The 13,480-nt window shown below is 40.9% G+C and overlaps 2 protein-coding genes across 2 annotated transcripts; both read left to right on the top strand.

Annotated features, from left to right (window-relative positions):
* Positions 1-4,881: 4,881 nt before the first annotated feature.
* LOC116247967 (GDSL esterase/lipase At5g03610-like) lies at positions 4,882-8,466 on the top strand. The gene is made up of 5 exons (XM_031620465.1): positions 4,882-5,020; positions 5,148-5,399; positions 7,343-7,617; positions 7,711-8,002; positions 8,105-8,466. The coding sequence occupies exons 1-5, from the start codon at positions 4,975-4,977 to the stop codon at positions 8,314-8,316; spliced, it is 1,077 nt and encodes a 358-aa protein (XP_031476325.1). The 5' UTR covers positions 4,882-4,974; the 3' UTR covers positions 8,317-8,466.
* A 148-nt stretch (positions 8,467-8,614) lies between these two features.
* LOC116257994 (uncharacterized) lies at positions 8,615-13,436 on the top strand. Its single transcript, XM_031635074.2, has 5 exons — positions 8,615-8,693; positions 11,775-11,978; positions 12,071-12,145; positions 12,597-12,874; positions 12,992-13,436. Exons 1-5 carry the CDS (start codon positions 8,615-8,617, stop codon positions 13,040-13,042), a joined length of 687 nt encoding a protein of 228 aa, XP_031490934.1. The 3' UTR covers positions 13,043-13,436.
* Positions 13,437-13,480: the final 44 nt, after the last annotated feature.

Raw genomic sequence — 13,480 nt, 5'->3', positions numbered from 1 at the left:
CATTATATAGCGACAGGTTTACGAATCAATATTTGGTTTCATACATGTACATCAGGGTCACGCTGTAAAGAAATTTTGAAGGAAAAAAAGAATAAAATATGATTTTTTTTCTTTTTTTTTTAAAAGCGTTGAGATTGCAGTTTTGTCTCCATCTTAATTTGCATCACACCCATTTTCTGGGTCTTTGAAATGTGTTTTCATGTATGTACCTGGTGGGCTACCAACCCTGGTTAAAGAGCTGAAGAAGACTCCAAATGTCAGGATCGATTGGTCGATCACATTAAGGCAGACATGAGTCTGACAAATACAAGTACAAGGAATATTATTAGCTGTTTTCCAACTGATCAATATATAAAATTGCTTCACGTAAAGAGGTTCGCCAAAAAAAAGGTGGCAGGTGAAGACGTTATATGATGCTTTATCCAAACCTTAACGATTCAGATTTGCGGAAGTATTATTTCCCTAATTTTTTAATAAGATAAATAAATAATGCTGATGGCGAAGTGCAATGATAGGAGCGAGTTAGGGCTATGTTTGACCGTTTCTAATAAACTAATTATAAGTCCCTACATAAAGAGTAGTTAAGGAAAAAAAAAAAAAAACTGAAAACTGATTTGTTTAATCAAGAAATGGTTGGAGCAAAATGTCAGGAGCTAGATAAAAAATCTTCCTAAATAGGCTTCTGTGGTGGTGCATGGCTGGTTTTTCAGTCTGTCATTTTTTCAATTAATTATTTTCCTTTCAAATAAATTAGCGTAAAAGTTTTATTTTATTTTTATTTTTTACAACGATCCTTCATGACAGTCGAGCTCGAGATGTTCACTTGTATTAGGAGTCGAATTTTACAGCTAATCAAAGGAAAACTGTTTACAACACTACATCAAGATTCCATTGGTGTGAAGAACCCCTGGTCCTCTTGTACCCACCCGTCAGTACACGCGTCATTCAAGCTTAAGTAAGAATCTTTGGCAGTTGGGCGCTCCATCAATGGGTGCAGTCAAGGCAAACATTTTACGCAAGTTTCACGATTTCAACTGGGGGGTTAAATCAGAATTGATGGTAATGAAGTGAACAAATGGATAGCTGGTTCCAAAAGAAAACAAAGTTAGGCGGTCCAATATCAAGCTGCTACACATAAAATTTGTAGTTCCGTAAATTTGAATGTGGTCTGTTGTCACCCAATTTATTATAAGGTCATTAATTTTGAAGAGTTAAATCCGGAAGAGAAAGGAACAAGCTTTAGTAATCTGTTGAAAGGTAATGTGGGATGGATATTTGTAGCCGTAGCCTACGTTATAGAGGTCACACAATCGGAATTTACCTTGTTCCTTTACTTTGGTAGCAATAATCGAGGATAAGCAAGCACCGATTTGTTGCTGTCGAGTCCCGCTTCTGTCTGCTTTGTGGTCCTTCATTCCCTTCCTTTTCTTTTTAGTCCGGCCCTTTAAAATGTTGGAACACCTTTGATATGTCCATACAGGATTCCGAAAATCTAACTATTCTCTCTCTCTCTCTCTCTCTGTGTGTGTGAATTCAATCCTTAAATTTGTGTGAAAAAAATATGTACGCAAATTATTCATTTCACATGAGAACTTCTCATAATTAGTACATTAATTTTTTTTTCCTACATGGAGAAACTTTCTCCTTTCTAAGTTCCAAACATACACATACATCCTTTTGTGCCATGGCTTTGAAATCAAATATGTTTTGTTTGAACATATCAAATGCTTGGTTTATAATTTCTTGGTCGTAGTTCCTCAAACGCTGCTGCTTGGAAAAAGCCTGCAACAGCAATTACGTCATCTTGAAGGTCATTATAAACGAGTGATTTCCAAGTTAGCGTTCGCCTTCTTTCCCAATACCACTTTGAACGAGCACTTTGCCTTTCAACCTTTCACATTAAGCAGGAAGTAGTGCGGTCTTTTTAATATTATCCTGATTTGGGGCCATTCAGATCTCAAGATTGCTGGTTTTCTTGAACAACTAAAATATTAATGGTAAGCCTAATGATTAATTTCCTTGTCCAACTACAATTGACAAATTAATTCAACAAGTTCAGAAAATTGTTAATTATTGATATTTCTGTTCACATGACGTGACTGTCCGACACTTCGGATTGCTACCAACTTTTGCGTGGAAAAATATTCGGAGATAAAAGGTGCAATTCTACTGTAGTGTCTCTAGCTGCATGATATAATAATTTTTTCTTTAATTTGGAAAGATTGTTGAAGGATGTGACAACTCATTTTGGTGGATCCCAACCAGAAGTTTAGTAGTTTTAATTTTAATATTAAAAAAAAAAGTAAGAACCAAGACAACCAATCACTTAATAAATGACCCTTTTATAAATCCTCACAATTTCTGATAATCTTGAATTGTTTTACAACGGATGTTGATGTTAAGTCACATGGCTATTTTGTGTCACAATGACAATTCATGTCATTCTTAATTGTCATGACAACGGCATGAAAGGAAATGAGAGGGCCAATATTAAATTCTTGATTTGATATCAGCTTTTGGCCACAAGTCGTTTTGGTCCTTGAAACCCGTTTTTAAACTTCATTCGTAACCCCAAAGGAAGCTTGCAATTGGGGGAAGAGGGGAAAGGCTGCTCCTTGGCTATTCTACCTTTTCAATTCAGCCCGTATCTTTCTTAAAGAAGATTTGCTACATACAGTAATTCTTACCATACGAATATCTTGGAGTATTGAAGCATTTTTAGCTTCAACGTTGGTGATTATTTTCTTATAAACTTCTCATTAAAGATTGAGAAGTTTTCATGCCAAGCAATATAATCTGAAGAGCGACCTTGTGTTTATCACATAAATATCCACACTGAGGAGGGATTGGGTGCAACATCGCCTTAGGTGGATGCGTATGAGAGAGCGAGAGAAGATGAAAGCTTAATTGATTGTCACGTTAAAGAAAAACCTGACCGATAAAAACGCTAAGAGACAATGATTTGTACAGTGCTGTGCGGCAGCATTAGTGCTTATGAAGTTTTCTTCGCTGGTCCTGCAACATTGCTTTCTTTGGTGGGGACACGCTTGACTACGCGGCATGTGATTAGATTGTAAGATCTGCAGCTTTAGAGACACATATATCAGACGTACAAATTTCCTTGCGGCTTTATTTTCTCAAGTTCCTGCAACTGCAAAGTAGCACCTACCGCCCCCTCTGCAGTTAGTAAATATTCTTGTAGTGCTTCTTCTTCTGCCGTAACAGCTTTAGTAATTAACTGTGCATATCCTTTCCAAAGAGTTTTCTGCAAGAACCTCTGTCTCTCCCTGCAAATTTCCATTATTTTGCTGCCAAAATGGTCAGCAAGGAGCAATGCATTGGCAAAAGTTAGGTTGGTGGTTTGTCTATTTCTGACCGAAACGACAAAGCACCGAGTTGATTGCCAAGGTTGCAGTTATAAGTAGAAGGGTTAGAAAATAACAGTACCAGGAGCAGCCAGAAGAGAAGTAAAAAGTGATCGAGGATGCAAAGGGCATACCAAGGTTGCAGTGATACACATCTTTTGATAAAAATTCCCTTTGGCTTCAAAATCTATATGAAACTTCTCCACAGCTCTTATTTCTTATGGGGGTCCTATCAAGATAAACAGGCCGAAGCTTCCCCCACCCTCAACTAGCACACGTAGTTCTCCACGATTAAAAAACAAAGAGGGGTGTCAGCCCAGTGAATGTCATTGTGATAAGTGGAAGGTAAAGATAAGCGCTTGAAAGGTGACATGTCACTCGCTTTGCGAGTGCTTTGATTAAAGACAAGCCAAAGCTTTGCTAATGTACTTATGAAAAGTGAAGAACTCACAAAAGATAAGCGTTCCTATCAAAAAAATAAAAAAAAAGCTTTGCTTACTTTTCTCAGACCTTATCTAAGTCAGCATTTAAAAGCGCAGCATTTCAAATTTGACCATCTACCTTTTCAAAATAATATCGCTAGCAAAACTGTGACCTGTTCAACCGGGAAAAGATCAACAAGTGTGATCAAGAAGGCCTGAGGAGAAAAAGAGACACCGAAAAATGATTAAAAAAAAAAAGAATCACGGATTTCAAAGGGTAATAAAAATCAATAAGAGAAATCCACATACATACATGGCTTCAATTATTTGAAGAAACTGCGGTCATCACAAACTTTGGTCGACCATTGAGAGAGCCAGTGGACATTTTCATGGAGTCATTCACAAAATCCTTTACGTGACTTAAGGGCGCCGTAAAAAAGTTATCGTTTCTCTTTTCTGTTTAGATTGATTTCAAATTGCTCATGGTCGGGCGTTGACTGTATAATTGGGCAACTATGTAAAATTGTTAACTTATTACTGTCGTGCGCAGCCCTTGATTTGAGAGTGATCCTGAAAACGTAGTTGGGTTGATGCTTTTACAAGGGCTTGCAAACCCCTTGAACTTTTCTTCTTTTAATAGGACACGGAACCCACCGTTGAATGGCTGCTTAAAGATGCTTTCCGATGTCTAATAACAAAAGAACTTTTTCCAGAGACCAGAAAAGTAGGAACAATTCTGTAAGATAGGTCACAGTATGGGGACCAACATTTCATCAAAAGGTTCAAAAAGAAGAACCTTTTCACCATGGCCAGCTAGGTGTTTAACATCTGAATTTGGAGATTCATTGAAATTGGAGGTTGGGTGTATATCTAATTTCAGTTTGGGAGAACCAATTTTGTAAGAACTATTAAGTTTTTCTTCTATATTACTCTTGGCAGCCCGGAGACGTGAGGGCCATTTATAATGTGCCTCCCCAAGATATCACCTGCTCCGCAGAGAAGCTGTTTGTTGACCGTTGACAATCTATTGTAATGTGAAAAATTTTTGGTCCAAGAATCAATAGCATTTTTTATTGATATATTTTACATGAATACATGTTATTATATATACAGGCACCACGCACAAGGATATTTGCACATTCCTCCTCCAACCCCCTCTCCTCTCTCTCTCTCTCTGCGTGTCAAAAATGGGTGCAAAATTCTTCCTTTGCCTATTCGTGGTGCTTCTGTTAGGTAAAGTTGGCGTCGCCCCTTGTTCAGTACTACTCCCAGAAGCCCATGGAAAATGAAGATGGGAAGATACGCATGTACATTATTCTTTTTTCTTTTTGTTGATATATTGATTTCCTTGGATTTTCAGGCAGCAAATCAGATGGGTATGAGGAGAACGACAGCCGCCACCACCGCCACCACCACCATCACCACCACCACCACCACCGTCACCGCCTCGGCTACTCCCAGAAGGTGCTCTTTGTCTTTGGAGACTCTTATGTGGACACGGGAAATATAAATCAGTCGCTGTCTAAGTCTTGGAAGGACCCATACGGCATCACCTTCCCTGGAAAACCTTCCGGCAGGTTTTCCGATGGCCGCGTCTTCACGGACTTCGTCGGTAAATTACCTTCCCTTCCCTTCGCACTCTTCTTTTCTGTTTTCCCTTCCCAACTAGCTAAGTGATAATTGAACGCTCAGCACAACATTTGGACATGGTGATTTCGGGGTTTAAGAAAAAAGGGATTGCAAAGCAAAAAAGCGCACATAAGTACAAGAAGCATCAAGTTTCAGGCTATTTTTCGTTTACTTAACAGACGTGGTAGAAAATGCTTTGAGATGTAATCCATAATTGGTTTGGTCGATGGACTCAGAGAGTCTTCAAGGTCGAAGAAGGTCTGGAGTTCAAATCCCAAACCATGCATCAATTAGTACTCTTCAAACTGAATCACCAGAGAGACATCCTTGGTGATCAGATTCAGGGCCAAGGTAGTAATGGTTTCACCATTGTTGAATGCGTGTCCTCCATTGGGACGAGTCTGAGTGGTTCCAAAAGCTTGGTGGGGGCATAAAAAGTTTTGGGGCTTACCCACGACGAAAGCATATGAGGCAGTAGCTGGCTGGGTCGCTCTGTCGGTGTCCATGCAATAATAGCTCTGGTACCCGCTGAGTTTGAGTTTGTGAATCGACAACAAATTAAGATGCTAAATGAATGGCTAAGAAATTAAATATTCGTAAGAAAAATCAAGTTTTGTCGTCTTTTCACGTGTCAAATTGTCGTTTATCTCAAGGACGCGACATCTTGAATATGTTTTTTTGTTCGACATGCGTCTCTCTCTCTCGATCTCACTGGAAATTTTAATCTCCCTGAGGTCTTTGTCAACTCCGGCATTATGTGAGAGGTGATAACATGATATGCTAAAATATGTGAGCGAATCATAATGAAGTTGGCTTTTTTCCTTGCTTGGCAAAGAAAGTTTTTAACCAGAAAATAGATGTGAGATCTTTTGTATTTGCATGTAATAACTTGTGAGTCACTTGTTATATTTGTCAATACAGTATATTATGTTTGACACGGTGCATGTGATGCACCATCATGAAAACATCTAATAGTTTTACCTGCATTGAACAAAAACTTGCCTACTTCAGTATCTTTGCATTTTTTTTCCATGCAGTCAGTTGCTTTGTATCACTTAATCTTTGGACCTGTTTTGAGAATTCTGAGCTTTTGGAAACTCATGTCGTGTGCACTTGTGTAACTAATGATACTTAAGCCAATGATGTTTACATCTAATATAGACTATAGCTATTTCCTTTCCTTTTTTTTTTTTTTTCCTCCTGTGAGTTGTGAGGGAGGAAGGGGGTTACATGGACCCCAGGTTAAGGTCCACAGAAATATAAAATTTTGGCCTCTTCGACGATTTGAGCTTTGTTTTCTTAAGAGGCGTACTGCTTATATGCACCGCCGTTCTAACCAAAAAATGCCCAACCCTGGTTATAAAAAAATATTTTCTTTATAAAAGTACGAAAAAGACATTTCCTTTTAAAAAGTTTCTAAAAAAAAAAAAAACTTACTTTCACTTATTTTTTATTTTATGGCTGCATATATATTGCGTGCACAGTGGTGCACTCAACTCACCCTCTCGTATGGAATACAGTTGGCTTATACATAATCATAACCGGACATGATTAATGCGATTTAGACAGAAAACCAATCTCATGTCACTGTGGATTTATTCATGACCATAAGCTTCCATGACAAGTTACATACCTTAATTTGGCGGGCGATAAAACAACCCTTGGGAACTAAATCAAAAGGGAGAATGCTGTCTGCCATTCGGTGATTTTCCCGATTCAGTGATTCAGCTGAATTGTATGTCGTTCCTTATTTTTCTGATTTGATTCGGTTGGATTCCTCCGATGTAGGATCGGTATCTCTTTCTGCGTCTTCTTGAGAAAAGAAAGATCTTGGTTCAGATGGAAAAAGTTTCAAAGGAAAAGTCATCAAATTTGTTTACTAGAATTTTGTTCAACTGTCCTAAAAAATGTTCAATTTTCATCCAGCTGCGTATATGGGTATCCCGAATCCTGTTACCTACAGGGTAAGGGAAGTTGCCGGAAAGCGAAAACAGTTCGGCATGAATTTTGCGTATGGAGGAACCGGCGTCTTCAACACGCTCGTTGCGTTGCCAAACATGACCACACAGATCGATTTTTTCGAGAAACTCATCAAAACGGGCGTGTACGATGAGACCGATCTCAAGTCCTCCATCGCCCTCGTGTCGGTTGCCGGCAACGATTACAGCGCTTACTTAACGAAGAACAATGGGAGTTTCGCGGTTGGTATCTTTCAGACACCTTGCATTGCGGCCACCTAAGTTCTGGTTCGCGAGATGTGGTCTAACGCTCGCTTAACGGATCGACTATGGCAGGGTTTGACGACCTTCGTGGAGGCGGTGGTGAACCAGACGGCGGCGAACGTGAAACGGATCCTGGGGTTGGGGGTGCAGAAGGTGGCGATGATGGGGATGCAGCCGTTGGGCTGCCTGCCGACGAGAACGAGGGCGACGTCCTACAAGAGCTGCGATGCGCAATCCAACATGGCCGTCGCCTACCACAACGAGCTGCTGCGGAAGGCCGTCGGTTCCATCAATGCAACCCTCAGCCCACCATCCAAGATCGCCATCCTCGATCTCTATGGCTCCTTCAACTCCGTACTGCAAGGTCCGCAGTCTTTTGCCTTCTGATTCTCTTGATTCTACAACTTAACAAGTGAGCATTAATGGGGGATTTGATTTTGGGGTTGCGTGTCTTTTCCATCTTCAGGTTCCAAATTCAAAGACCCATTGAAGCCGTGCTGCAGGGGAGTGAACTCGAGCTTTACATGCGGTAACGTGGACCAGCAGGGGAATAAGCTGTACGAGCTGTGCTCGACACCAGTGTCCACCTTCTTCTGGGACGAAGTGCACCCAACCCAAGACGGCTGGACCACAGTGGTCCCATCTCTCATGCCTACTCTCCATGCCCTCCTGTCCTAATGAGTTTCCATTTTGTGATCAGCTGAGAGAGTGTCCAATAAGCACAATAGATTTCACTCTGCCATCTTTCTCGAGCAATTTCATTAATAAATGCAATAAGTGCATAGTGCTCTCAAACTCTGCAATTTAATAAATTTATTTATGCTTTTACCCTACGGATTCCATCTTTCAACTTTCAGTCATCTCCATAAATTGGAGTTTTCTTCAAACATGAAAACTATGGGGAAAGAGGACTGATGGAAAACCAAAAAGAAGTTTTTTGTCTTTTTTTTCTCCATCGAGTTTATTCCTACTTCTTATGGTGGAAGGGTGCGACATTCAAGTTGAAGGGTGCATCGTTGCTATTGCTGACATCGATGCAGTTCAGGGCCACGGAGGTAAGGGCAATGAGAGGGCCTTCAAGCTTAGTTTCTGGTGGTGGGATGAACCTCTCGCTTACTCGACAAACTTTTGCCTCTTCACATTCTCAGTTTAAGCTTTTATCTTTTATTAATCTCCGGTTTGCTTACGAAGAGAAAATAAGTGGGAAATTAGAACAGGCAAAAGAAAAAATGATTTCAAAAAGAAAAAAAAAACTTCTTGATAAAATGTGGTTAAAAAGCTTAACTTGAGAGGGAATACTATTTGCACCTGTCTCGGGTGGGTTAAGTAGTGTTTGAATGTTTGGCGAGTTTCACAATTGATAGAACTTAAGGAGTGTTCTGGGAAGACTAGCTTTTGGCTTCTTACATACATATACTCACAGCGAACGTTCTTTTTCAGTTGTCACACCCTTCTTTCTTCCATACTAGTAAAAGTGCGCCAGTAGAAAACCCGCCTCTTTCGCCTTTCCAGTTAAATCTTTGACCGGAAAAACTGGGGTACGGCCGGCAGATCACGGCAGTTTACTGCTCCAAAGAAACCATCTGTGTAAAAACTATTTGGCAGTGCTGGTTCTTAAACCCATGCAAATAAACAATGTTCCATTCTTAGAATGGGAATCTGCAGGGGCTGATGGCCCCCCACCTCCCTTTAATTCAAACGAATAGCATATGTACAAAACAAAGAACAACTATACAGCCCCTAGTAAGGCCCAAATATCTGGCCAACGGGGGGAAAGGGCCTGTCCTTCTAGAAGCAGCTTTCCCTTTTACAAGGGCAAGAGCAGCATCTAAAGTGGTCCTTCTAGATAACAACAGATTTAAGGTCTCTTCTCCAATTTGCAAGGCAGGCATCTAAACATATGTTCCCTCTTGTACATGTTTCCCATTCACTGAACAACTGCAGAAAAACTTGAGCAGTCCAACCTTTCTTAATATTCTCCTTCTTCACTCCAACTTTCCCTTCACCTGAAACTCATCTCCTAATACATCTCGACTCTATGCCCACAGACTGAACCATCTAATCCGCATTTCCGTAAGGCAACCAAAGATCGGGCTCAGGTCTACGGTTCGACCCATGGACTGTCATTTATTGGGCTTGGCTCGTCCCTTTACAGTATCACGCAGGCCGGCTAGACTATAATGTGAGAGTTTGATTTAAATTTTGTTATTACATATAGTGTATGAACTATGTAATACAATTTTACTTTTTATTTACCACTTTAAACTACTCCAAATTTGATTTACAAAAAAAAAAAGACTAAATTAATATGAATGATCTTCTTTGATTTATATTGCACTGCTCTAGCTTGGTAGGAAGATTAATATAGGATTTTAATTTTAGGCCTTGAACGGGTTGTCAGCCCTGCGGACCTGGGTTATGGTAACCTGGTCCGAAAATAAACCAAACTAAATTTGTTGTGTACTAAACACAAAGTACCCGATCCTGGCTGAGTTTGGAAATAAATGAGCCGACTGAGGCTTAATTGGGCCTGCCCAGCCATAGTAGGTGGGCCAACATATGGGCTGGCCCAGTGCCCGACTCGCCTGACCAGAAGATTAACAACCCACCTCTCAAAGTCACAAAGGCTTTTCCATTTCCTTTGCCATCGGCGTTTTGAATTGTGTTGGAACCTGAGCCAAATATGATACATCTGTCAACTACAGTATCATCATCCTATCATTTACGATTCAACAGAGTAACACACAGAAATTGAACACTTAACATATCTACATACTATGACCCTTAAGGCTGTCCAGTTCTACCCTAAGCATGCACCTTAGACTTGGATTAGAAAACATAACGCATGAAAGAATATCCTTAAAATAGTGATGGACATCGAGGGTTCACCATGTATCGGTAGACCTTTACTAGTCTAGCGATCCGATAATGAACAAAAAGATTTATGTAAGGCCGTCACTTCAAGGATGGTGAAATTGTTATGACTAGATGGTGAGATTGTTATGACTTGTTCTTAAGTTCAAAACTAACTCAAGCGTTTGGTTTAACAGATTTAACTCTTTTCTTAGCCGACTATATTTCACATAGACCACAAAAGAAAGCTAAGAATGAAGATATTTGATGGCATGGTACAAAGATATTAAGCTCTTTAAACTTTCTCAAAAATCATCGATATACGACTATTCTGAGAATCTTTTTTATACAGATACAAAGCGTTGCAGAAATGTTTCTCTGATTCTCATATGCATAATACTATTTTAAGGCACAAAACCACGTCCAGAAGTTGGTTTCGATCAGCTCTTAATTTTTTAAAACAACTAATAAAAGGGCATTATGAATGTTGAAAACTGACACAATTATGATAGAGGTGATCGAGTCCTACCTTATACGCGCTGGACTTTAGTTAGCTAAATGGGTGTTTGGCAGTCGGAGCATTATGAATCCACCTCAAAGATTGAGGTTCATAAAAGAATAAAGCTATTGTTTCTTGAGTCTATTGTCATATTGAGTCAAATTCATAAAACACACAAAATGTCTCAAACTGCGAAAGGATTCCTAAAGAATCTTAAGGTCATGCATGGGCGCTTCTCATCAGTAGACCTTTTCCACCGGCTATGAATGGACACAAAATGATTGACGAGTAAACCGGAGTCAAGCTGTCCAATACATTGATCGATGTTATTGTCATACACATTTACATACATGGCATGAAGAGCCACTCAAAAACGATTATTTTCCTTTTAATGTCCGAAGTTTTCCCGCCCAACTCCAACGCTAACAAGAAAAGAAGATGAACAGTTTAGAAAATTAACCAAATTAAAGCCCGAATAGTCCAACATTGCAGCATAGTTTTCCTTTATTTCTGCATCGCACTTGTCTAATTACATATACCAGCATCTAAAGCACTAGAATTGCATGCATGATCGTCCCTCTCCCCCACCCTCTCTCTCTCAAAATGGGTTTAAAGCTCTTCTTTTGCCTATTCATGGTGCTTCTGTTATTAGGTAAAGCTACTCTCCCTTGTTCAGTTCTCTTCATAAAAGCCCACGAAAAATGATGACAACATGAATTAGAAGGCATTCATTTGTAGTTTCGTGTCTTTTCAAATCTATTAATTTAATCTCTTGGAAGTTCAGGTAGTAAATCTGAAGGGTACGAGCAGCAGGACAGGCACCATCGCCACAAGCACAAGGTGCTCTTTGTGTTTGGAGACTCTTATGTCGATACGGGAAATAGAAACATACCCACGTCTCCTTCTTGGAAGGATCCCTACGGCATGACCTTCCCGGGAAAGCCTTCCGGCAGGTTTTCCGACGGCCGTGTCCTCACCGACTTCGTTGGTAGTTAAAATCAAGTATTCGACAAAACTAGCTATGGTTTCCTTTCCTTTCCATCTGTTTCACCACAAACAGTTTTATCTTTTTCCTTGCAGCCGCATACATGGGCATTCCGACTCCTATTACTTGCCGGACGAGACATCTGGTGGCCGGGATGCGGAAACGCTTCGGTATGAATTTTGCTTATGGAGTAACCGGCGTCTTTGACACGCTTGTTCCCTTGCCCAACATGACCACACAGATCGATTTGTATGAACAGCTGATCAGATCTCAACTCCTCCATCGCACTAGTGTCGGGTGCCGGGAACGATTATGAAACCTACTTTACTAGAAACGGCAAACCGGAGGTTTCTATTCACAATCACCGTGCACTCGAATCGAGTCTTCTTGTGATTGTGTTGGAATCAAAGTCCTCAATGCCATGTCCATGAAAATTACTGTTTTCATTTTCTTCAAAATTTGAAAAAAAAACATTGAAATTATGTAGTTGTTTCCTTTGGAAAATGATGGTGATTTAATTTGATCGCTCAATTACGCGGACCTTATTCAATTAGGAACTTCACTTGTACAACACTTTGGTAATTGATCATTTCTTTCTGTGAATGATGAGCGCCATGACAGTGTGTAAAAAACTTGGTGGGGTCGGTGGTCAACCAGACGGCGGCAAACCTGAAAAGAATCCTGGGGTTGGGGGTGCCAAAGGTGGCGGTGATGGGGCTGCCGCCGGTGGGCTGCATCCCCCTAAGAACGGCCAACACACCATACGCTCGCTGCGATGTTGCCCGTCTATCACAATAGCCTATTGCAGAAGGCCGTCGACGCCATCAACGCGACCTTCAGCCACCCATCCGCCATTGCCATCCTCGACCTCTATGCTCCCTTCACCTCCGCGCTACAAGGTCCGGATCCTTTCCCCCTTCCCCTGCTTTCTCGATCCGTCTTTCTGATATGTAGATTATACAAATTTAACAACTGCACATTAATAGTGGTCACTTTGATTTTGGGGTTTTCTTCAGGATCCAAACTCGAAGACGGCGGTGCTGCAGGGGAGCGAACTCGACCGTTAGCTGTGGTAGCGTGGATCAAGAGTGGAACAAGCTGTACGAACTGTGCTCGCACCCTGTCTCCACCTTCTTCTGGGACACCCAACCAAGGACGCCTGGTCCAAAGTAGTCCCCTCCCTCCTACCTTCTCTTCAACGCCTCCTGTCTGTGTAAGCTCCGAATTCCGATAGGATCTCACGTACCACAACTAGTACTCAGGATAACTTGTACTGCGAGTCTAAATTAATCCATTGGGACTTGGTAGTCTGGAACCTATTGGACTGTTCCGATTCAAGCAAGTGACAGGGAGACATTTGTAGTGTCCGAAAAGGTTCCAGGAGTGGCCGGCGAAACCCGTTAAACGCCGACCGAAACGGATACTGGGACTTGGGGTCATCCTCCGTCCTCGATCTCTATGGGCTTCTTAACCTCCGCACGACAAGGTCCGCTCCGTTCCGCTGC

The sequence above is a fragment of the Nymphaea colorata genome, chromosome 1, assembly GCF_008831285.2.
Source record: "Nymphaea colorata isolate Beijing-Zhang1983 chromosome 1, ASM883128v2, whole genome shotgun sequence".
NCBI classification, from domain to species: Eukaryota; Viridiplantae; Streptophyta; class Magnoliopsida; order Nymphaeales; family Nymphaeaceae; genus Nymphaea; species Nymphaea colorata.
Note: the sequence above shows the minus strand (reverse complement) of the source record. Positions and strands in the feature narration are given on the sequence as shown.

Excerpts from the sequence above, each read along its gene's own strand:
- LOC116247967 (XM_031620465.1), top strand. The coding sequence starts at position 4,975 with ATGGGTGCAAAATTCTTCCTTTGCCTATTCGTGGTGCTTCTGTTAG. Across the intron at positions 5,021-5,147 it reads ATTCGTGGTGCTTCTGTTAG|GCAGCAAATCAGATGGGTAT; the intron begins GTAAAGTTGGCG and ends TTGGATTTTCAG. Across the intron at positions 5,400-7,342 it reads CGTCTTCACGGACTTCGTCG|CTGCGTATATGGGTATCCCG; the intron begins GTAAATTACCTT and ends ATTTTCATCCAG.
- LOC116257994 (XM_031635074.2), top strand. The coding sequence starts at position 8,615 with ATGGTGGAAGGGTGCGACATTCAAGTTGAAGGGTGCATCGTTGCTATT. Across the intron at positions 8,694-11,774 it reads TGCAGTTCAGGGCCACGGAG|GTAGTAAATCTGAAGGGTAC; the intron begins GTAAGGGCAATG and ends TTGGAAGTTCAG. Across the intron at positions 12,875-12,991 it reads CTTCACCTCCGCGCTACAAG|GATCCAAACTCGAAGACGGC; the intron begins GTCCGGATCCTT and ends GGTTTTCTTCAG.